The sequence below is a fragment of the Triticum urartu genome, chromosome 1A (assembly GCF_056163025.1).
Source record: "Triticum urartu cultivar PI428250 chromosome 1A, HENAU_Tu73, whole genome shotgun sequence".
Taxonomy (NCBI): domain Eukaryota; kingdom Viridiplantae; phylum Streptophyta; class Magnoliopsida; order Poales; family Poaceae; genus Triticum; species Triticum urartu.
Genome location: NC_141873.1, coordinates 360,398,290 through 360,407,527, shown reverse-complemented (window position 1 = coordinate 360,407,527; position 9,238 = coordinate 360,398,290). Strand labels below are relative to the sequence as shown.

Here is a 9,238-nt window from a genome sequence, read left to right as displayed (position 1 = left end):
GTGGCATACAAGAGGTGGAAAGTTTGTACTGTATACAAGTCTATCGCCTGGTACCGTAGGACAAATGCATTTAATGCGCTACCGACGTGCCCCTCACTTTATTGGGGACGGCAAGGAAGCTCGTCTCGCCCGTCGCCGACTCGCCTCGCACTAACGCGCGTCCAAGCTGACTAGGCGTGCAGCACCACGCTGGCTGGCTGACTGCTGAGTTGGTGCGGTGGCGGAGTCTTCACGAAGATCTGCATGCCACCACGCAGGTGCTCGCTAAGTTGGCCTGGAAGCTGCACGTCGCCATGCAGGTGCCTGCCTCGTTGGTGAGTTGACTGCTATGTTGGAACGACGGTGGAGTCTTGACAGGTGGGGGCCTGGCTGCGGCCCCGCAGATGTCCCCGGCAAGGGCCTTGCTGGGGTCACGCGGGTGTCCCCGGCAAGGGTCATCCCCGGCAAGGATCTTGCCGGGGGATTTCCGTCTTCTGGTCCTCATCTAGTCTTGTATGTTCTTGGTCTTTACAAAGATCCACATGCCACCATGCAGGCGCCTCCCGAACCTTGGTTCCAGTGTTATCAACGGTGTCGGAACCCTTAGGCTCAAGGATGGCGGCTCTGCTGGTGTTGGGCAAGTCCCCCCCCGGCAGCCGGGGCTATGTAAGTTGCCCCGGCAAGGCTCTTGCCGGGGAAAGCCCACCTTGTCCCTCTGCTTCTCGCGCCTTCGGCTTGGCACTGCTCTGGTAGTCTTGTGTCTTCGCTTCCTCTGCCCCGCCAAGCGTGGCCGCAAGCATGTGGCTACGACTGCCCGCGCACAAGTGAAGGGGTACAAAAAGGACCCCTATTTTCGTACACCGACAATGACCTCGATGTTTCCTGAAGCCATGAAAATGTACTATAATTTGCTTGTCATCAATGCCTGCAAATCTGTTTGTCTCTCTCAACATAGCATAATATCATTAGACACTAAATCCATCAATGGGAGCTTGCAAAATGGTTGCATTAGATTTCTCATTAGACACTACTAGTCGCCAAACCGTGCGTTTGCACGGGCTAGCATATTAATTCCAGGGACAAATGATGGAAATGTACGGTTATTCCTTTCCTTAATGAATGTATTATTGGAAGATGGCTAAATGTGTTTTTTTAAACTGCAATTTATTTATATATTTTTTAGATTAAAATTAAAGTTAAAACTAAAATTAAAATTAGCATCATATTTCTTAACTTACTACTTTGCATGATGGTGATCAATTCTAGAACACCTTAGAAAACTCCTTGGGCGAATCGTATACTCAACAGTTAGATTTGCTATGATTTATAGTTGCTTTTTATGACGGCATTACATGGGTCCGATTGAGATTGGAAGTTTCCTTTTTTGATAATATACTCTCTCTGACCGATCTTAACGCTAACTTGGATGTATTTAGGAAGTAGTTTATTTGCAGGGAGTTGTGACGTCCATTGAGAATAAAATTGTGAGGAGACAGAAATATTTTTCCTGGTTTTTTTACCCATTTTTGTTAGTGAATTAAAATTGGTCCGATAAACTATTTCTATATGAAAATATAAGTCATTTTTAGGCTAGTTTAGCCTTAAAAAGTTCTATATTTTGATACGGAGAGGGTAGTTTTATTACAGATTATTTTTAATATATGAAACCAAATGTAATTAGTAACAATTGTATTTTCTGTACAACTAAAAAAATGTATTTTCTGTAGTGAGTGACAGCGTGGCTGCTTAGACGTGCGTAGTTTTATTAGTCACAGATTTTTGCTAGCATGAGCGGCGGGTTCGGCGGCCGCGGTTGGCTGGCGCTGCCGTGCTGTCTAGTGAGCTCCTCTGACCGGCGCCATGGGAGCAGCTGCGCCGGTGGCTCTCGTGCACAGCGCGTGCATCTGTAACCTTCTAAAGTCCTCCTTCGCGAACTGCATCGCATCGCCGGCCGGAGCGCCGGCCATCTGGCCGTTCCCCTTTGCGGTGTGGTACGCCGTCTCCGCCGCAGCTGCAATCTCCTCCGGCGCCAGAGCTGTTAAGCGGCGTTTCCTCATCCAGCAGCAGCGACGACGGCTCCTATCCATCTACCAAAGAAAGGAGCATTATCTTATCCAGCGCCAGCATTTGTACGAACAGGTGCTTATCGTCCCATTGCCTTACCATTTCCTCAATCTATTAAATAAATTTGAGTAGCGTATGTCTGCATCCTGCTGTGCAGTGTACTTCAGAGACGATGGTGGAGGAGCCATCAAGGAGATTGCTGGGCAGATGCAGCTACGAAATTACTTGTTTCAGTATTTTGTTTAGCGATTACATTGTCCAATTTTCTATTATTTGTGAGACCGGATATGAATTGCTAGGCTATCTAAGAAATACATGTTATAGTAATTGAGAAAATGATCTTTGTTCCTTAATGGTTCTGTAACTTTAGAACCACCTCCCTGATGCATATACATATATAACTGATATTGATTTTGTGAAATCAGTTGTGAGCCCTTACCCCCAATATTTTTGTTTGCCTGTAAATGCAGAGAGAAGTACCTTGCGACAAATAAAATATTTCAGAGACAACTATTGAAAACCATTTAAAAAAGATAAGGCTGCTATGTCTTCAACACATTATATTTAGTCATATAAGAATGGTTGTACCTGTTCTAATTCTAGTTATTAAAAAACAAATATATATAATATATCCTTGAAAACAATGTTTTTTGCAATCTTGTCGGATCGACGCTCTTCATCTGATATGAGTATCCGCAATCCATTTCTGCTGGTAACCCTTGACATTGCAACATAGAGCTGTGTGAACACTTGCCTTTCTAAGTAGAGTCCAACCTTTTTGAGAGATTGCCCCTGACTTTTGTTTATAGTCATAGCAAAGCACACTGATATTGGGTATTGTCTCCTTTTCAGAATGAAAGGCCATTCTGAATCACTTGGTGACATATAACCGCTTGTTGGTTGTGCATACTAAATCCTGCCTATGGTTTTTTTCCCACCACATCTTTTCCTCCATTCTTTCTATTTTGTATGCCAAATCTATTTGGTTGGAAACTGTGCATACGTCAAACTGCGAGCTTCGTCATGCAATTGGTTGACTGTCATCCTTCCGTGAACATTGTCTTTTCTATGTTAGGGTGAGATACAATTTTATCTAAATCCACCGAGTCCGGGAATACCATAACATGTTCATTCTCTAGGTGAAATTCTAACCTTTCAACCGCAGGCTCTCTATACTGAAGAGGAAACTGAAATATGTGCCATGAGGCTTCACATCAGGATATGTACCAAGCATCAAGGTACCTCTTGATTTCGTCGTCCCTGTTTGTTAATTTGGCACCTCTTGCTTCTCTTTGTTGCTCTCTGTTTCATCTTCAAGATTTGTAGACACTGAGTTTCAAGATTGAAAACTTCCTTAAATCAAGAAAATGATAATGGAAATTAGCCATTCTAAAATGTCTGGCTGGTATGTATTATGACTATCCATATAGATATATGTTATCATGTATATACTATAAGGTTCAAAATAATCAGACATGTCTTAATAAGATAATGATTATTGTAAGCAGAAAATGTTCACATGAACATAAGTTTGAAGATCAATGAAAACTACTCCCGCCGTTCCTAAATATAAGTCTTTTTAGAGATTCCAATATGGACTATATACGGAGCAAAATGAGTGAATCTACACTCTAAAATACGTCTATATATATCCGTATGTAGTTTATATTGGAATCTCTAGAAAGACTTATATTTAGGAACGTAGGGAGTAACTCGTGGTAGTGGGAAAGAAACATTAATAGGACTAATAATTACCTAGTCCTCTTGTCTTGAGGTGGCGGTGAAGTTTCAACATAATCTACTTGTGTGTCCGGACATTTGACAACTTTGTCATGACCAATAAGAAGGCAAATATATGGATATATTTGTAAAATTTATAGGAATTAGTCATGATTTCATAATCCAGAAACTCTTTCCACGCAAGTCCAGAAGTCATATTTCAGGATTTCACTAATGGGAAATGTAAACAGGAGACGAAATTCGCACATCACCAACTGAGAAACATTTTCCTTTCCAAAGCTTAATATGAAGATTTAACAATTCTACATTGGTATTCTTTGCTGACGTCATTTTTTTTGCAACAGAATTACTTTTAGTTTGCTCACTACCACCTTTTTTCATCAAGGTAGCTACGAACAAAATCTAACATGAGGCATCTACAAAACTGCATGTACCTACAAAATTAAAATGATATCCACATGAAAGTAAATAATTGATTTTATTGCTAGATAACTTGTTTCCTTCAGATACAAAATATAGTGTGGTAGCACACTTAGTGAAAGCTGAAACAATTATCTATGAACCCCATAGACATTTAAAACTTTAACATTGATCTGATAACCTTAACTGTGTAACTGCATAGATTTTGGTATAATTAGATTAGTTCATAGATCTCTGCTTGATCTGAAACATTGATCTGAAACAAAACATTTATACTTATAGACATCATCCTAAGCACACTATATACGAATGTTTTGTTTCAGATCATTAATATATGAACTAATCTAAGTATTTAATACTTACATATAGTATATGGTAATCTGCTTGATCTGCTTGTAGACATCATCCCAAGCACACTATACGAAGTACGGACAGGACACACGATGTGATCGGCTCTCCGGCGCCGGCGCAGCACGTGAACTCAAACCGAGTTTGGGGTGTGAATCTTGCATGCTGCCAATCCATAATAGTTCCTGGAATCTGCCGTGACCTAGGTCCGTTGCTGGCTGCTTGCCTGGATATGTGCCTCCCAGCCTGCAGTCAACGATGTCATGTGTAAGATTTGGATTGTGGGTCGTACTTTTTCATTGATAATTGTAGCGAGCACTGATGAATCTTGATGTCAAGGACAGCTAAAAGATGGCACACGTAGATGGAAAGAAAGATGAACACTGGCGCTAGGGCTCAGCTCAACAAAACGCCAATGGGAAAGAAGAGTTTGGTAGTATAACAGGAGAATAAAGGCTACATGTTACTTTCGTGCGGATTGCGGCCAGCAGCGACTGCTGACGAACGTGCACTCTGAAACCTTGCCAACGACGACAATCGCCGAGGCTGCTTCGAACTGCTATCCGTGCACCACCTCTACTGCATCAAAAACCATGAGATTGATTTATTTATTGGGCTGAACGGTTTTAGGATTGTAATATACTGTAGTTATAACCTGAAATCCATGAAAATTGAAAGTTTGGGGACAGACAGGACCGGGGAGAGAAAAATATTAGATGGATTCGAGGATGAGAAGTGGTGCTTTGGCTCTGTCCGATCTGCCGATGAGGGAGAGAAGAAGCGAGTGGTCATGCCGATGCCGCTGTAGAGGAGAAGCGACCGATCAGGCACGCCTGCACGGGTCAGTTGTTTTTTTATTTTTGGGGGAAATGTTTTTTCTACAATGGAGATGGATTTGTTTTAATTGGCCTACTTGATCCTTTTCATTAGGCTACGTGAGCCTGTTGGACTTGTCTTACGTGAGCCTATTGGACTTGTTGTCCATGTTGAAACAATCTCTAGCGTTATCTAAAACAAAAATCCATAGCATTAATCTGCATCGTAATAATTCGGTCCCATGAGATGAACTGCTCGTAATTACTAATTAACATGGGAATTTCTTGGGAGTGCCTAATTAGTAGATGTATAGATAGATAGATAGATAGATAGATGTATAGATGTATAGATAGATAGATAGATATATAGATGTATAGATAGATAGATAGATAGATAGATAGATAGATATAGATATGTTCACGACCAGGAGCATGTAAAATGTTTGCATCAAATCCTTCATTAGTAGTATGTTCATTAGACACTCTAGGCTCAAGAATAACATGAGCTTGTATGTTTGCACCGGAAACTTGATTAGATACATTAGATTCAGTCAGTTCAGTATTGATTGGGGGAGTTATAAAATAAGCAGAAATTGGTTTTATTTTCTCATAGATTCCCTACATAGAAGCAGTTTCACAACACCGTCAGGTTTAACTATTGTACAGAAATTGAACAGTTGAATTATATATAATTAGGGATGTGATGTACCTGCTCGTTGCGCATGCTGCTCTTGCAAGCTGCGACTGTCCGTTTGCGCAAGCTCGATGCCATGCTCGTGCTGCCGTCGCTGCCTCCCACGCAGGCTACATCCAGGGCTGGATTTTCATCTTCTTGTCCTTCCATTCGCTTGAAGCCCGGCGACCGCCCTCCAATGAGGGCGCGAGGAAGTGCTGCGTTGGTCTGTCCAGCGACGGCTATGTTAGGAGCGAACCAGACTGGAGGCTGGAGGGAACAAATTGGGATTTTTCCTGCTGTCGATCGATATGGGAGGCACTTGTTTGGGCCGCGAGCCTGCTATAGGGCCTGCCTTGCACTTACGTTATTGGCCTATCCAATTTGAAACATTTTCTTCATTTTTTACATTGCCTGCTCGTGCGTTGGGACGAACATAATTAGCCTGGGCCAACCTAGACGACTCAAACTAGGTGCACACTTTCCAGCCACCCGAGGCGGCTGCCCATACCAGCCCCTACGGTGGCGTCGCCCCTTTTTGCGTGTATGATTGGGGTAGTGAAAAATATTCGAGTGGCACTTTTGATTTACCCACAGAATGGTTGAATTGCTTGTTTCTATGAACTGAGTTCCGCAATAATGTGAAGGATGACAGTCTTTCATCCTATTGTAGATTGCTTAGATCTCGATATGCCAAATGTAATCGCATGGAATATACACTAAAAGCTAGTGCGATGTGTGTGACTACAACTAGTCTGACTACACGTCCTCATATAACATATCAAGGATGCACCATCTTACTGGATTAACCATTCGACTTACCAATGCAGTGTGGAAAGAAAGAAGTATTGGGACCGCGTATTCAAGAAATTGATGCCATGGACTCCTTCGTAGAACCTTGTAAGCAAAAAAGAAGTTGCAGTGTGCCTGTACAAAGAGCTAGCGTAAGTAGAATTTTAGTTAGCCACTTATTGCAAAATTGTTCAATTACGTTGCTTGGCTTAATTTAGTTTCCTACTGATTACATAATGCCATAGCCTGTTAATCCTATTATAGACTGCGCCTATCTATTTGTTTCATACTTACTGTTAAGAACTACCTATTTTCCTGAACTTAAATAGCTACTTAAACACGTAGATAGCTGGTCATATATACTTCTAGGATGCAGCAGAATTCACATGTAATTTACGTTCGGATACCCTATTTGTTTAAATGGTTTGCTGTTATCACTTGTAGCACTAGTAATGTTTGCATGTTCATAGATAGACAACTATCAGGTTTATATGAGGGACACCGTCTTTTTAACTTATATCTGTGTTGGAATCATTTTACTTACATCAAAGAAATTTACAGATGTCTGTGTTGCTGGTAAATGGTACCGACTTGTTACTTTAATACGTTGTCAAGAACTTGTTAGTTTTACTAATTCATGTGTAATTAAATATGTTGCCAAAACTGGTTAGTTTTACTAGTTTGATGTTAGTTGCTTATGGCTCTTGCAAAACTTTATTTATTGATTGCTAACATTCAAGTTTGCAGGATCCAACTGAAACTCTGTTGGCAGAACATGTATGTTTTCAGAAACTTCCTTGTTTATCTGGTTTGCTGTTGTAACTTGTTGCTATAATCATCTTACCAACTTCAAGTTTTCAGGATCCAATTGGAAGTCCAATTGCATAGTAGGTACATTTTAAAAAAAATCTGTGTAACAAGTTTGCTGCTGTAACTTATTGCTCTAATCAAGTTACTGACTATTTAACTTTTCAGGATCCAAGAGAAACTCCAATGCCACAACAGGTTCCTTTTGCAAAACTTGTTTGTTTAATTGCTTTGCTGCTGCAACCGGTTGCTCTAATCATGTTACTCGCTACTCAACTTTTCAGGATCCAAGAGAAACTCCAATGCCACAATAGGTATCTTTTGCAAAACTTGTTTGTTTAACTGTTTTGCTGCTGCAACAACCGGTTACAATGATGTTACTAACTACTTTTCAACATCCAATTGAAACTCTTTATTTCCTTGTTTGTTTAACTGGTTTGCTGTTATAACTCCCAGTTGAGATGTTTTGCTAATTTCAACTTTTCGGAATCCAATCAAAACTTTAATGGCAAAACAGGTTAGCCCAATATCAAAGAGCGAGGTCCCCATGGACGTTGTATCATCCCACAGCAGTGGCACCGGCCCAATCGTGCATCATGAATTGCCAACTGCTGATGCTCTATAGGCTAAACTAGTGGTAGAAAGAGATTCTGCTTCTGCACTTAGAGATGAAGTTGACATGTTGAGGAAGCAAACAACACAATCATGAGTAGTACTCAAGAGAACCATTAAACATTTGGTAGATTTCAAAACGAAGCAAGCTGAGACTGACTGCATTGTTAAGGTCCTAAAGGAAAAAAGGAAATTAAATTCCCACTTGGTAAATCATAGGTGAATTTTTCTTTCCATCGTTGAATAACCTTTGTGTTGTTTGTTCGTGTAATCGATCAAACCATTTGTTTTAGAGATCATGCAATAATTATTTTTTGTTTTTTTGGTTTGTAATTTTATTTAAGCACAAGTCTGTATTAATTGATAAGACTCGGAGACATTTCATTTTGATTGTTGCGCCAGACTTACAAATATGCCAATCGGGCTGAATGTGCATTCAACAATAATAGTAGTATAGATGGACCATAAGTGGCACGCATCGGAAAGGGCCAAGATGATGTACTAGCTTCGCTAAAAAAAGGATGCTCTTCTAGCAAAAAAAGAGTACATCGGCCTGGCTTATGTATGTTAGTTGATATTATTGATCCATATACTCTATAAGTGTACATATGTCTGTTAGTTTTGTACATTATTGGTTGATTGACTTGGTATTTGAATCTTGATACATCGCTTGTGTACATATCTAAATGGAAGTACACATTATGCTGTGTGTGACATTTGAGTTGGACATAAAGTGTTCCAAATATTTGAATTCACTTTAAACTGGATTCTAGCTTCTGAATTCGACTATCGGCATTTGTAAATCATATTCATATATGACAGTGGAATACATCATTGTCGTGCTTTTGAAGATATATAAAAACACATAGAATGATTTATAAAGATTCGTATAGGAATACAAAATGGATTCAAATTTAGTTGGCAAGGTAAATATGGATGCTTATTGTCCCAAAATTTGAAAAAAGCAGCAAAATGTCCACTCCCACGT

The 9,238-nt window shown here is 40.4% G+C and overlaps 1 protein-coding gene across 3 annotated transcripts; it reads left to right on the top strand.

Annotated features, from left to right (window-relative positions):
- Positions 1–1,731: 1,731 nt before the first annotated feature.
- On the top strand, positions 1,732–8,679 carry LOC147991238 (uncharacterized). Of its 3 annotated transcripts, none has more exons than XM_087521313.1 (7): positions 1,732–2,118; positions 3,209–3,281; positions 4,603–5,392; positions 6,870–6,983; positions 7,579–7,608; positions 7,693–7,722; positions 7,807–7,853. In XM_087521313.1, the coding sequence occupies exons 1-3, from the start codon at positions 1,840–1,842 to the stop codon at positions 4,650–4,652; spliced, it is 402 nt and encodes a 133-aa protein (XP_087377439.1). In that variant the 5' UTR covers positions 1,732–1,839; the 3' UTR covers positions 4,653–5,392; positions 6,870–6,983; positions 7,579–7,608; positions 7,693–7,722; positions 7,807–7,853. The 3 variants fall into 3 exon arrangements, 1 of the variants encoding a protein (XP_087377439.1); XR_015602419.1 differs by lacking the exon at positions 1,732–2,118 and adding an exon at positions 2,377–3,119 and having other exon boundaries at positions 7,807–8,679; XR_015602417.1 differs by lacking the exon at positions 1,732–2,118 and having other exon boundaries at positions 2,377–3,281; positions 4,603–4,818; positions 4,896–5,392; positions 7,807–8,679.
- Positions 8,680–9,238: the final 559 nt, after the last annotated feature.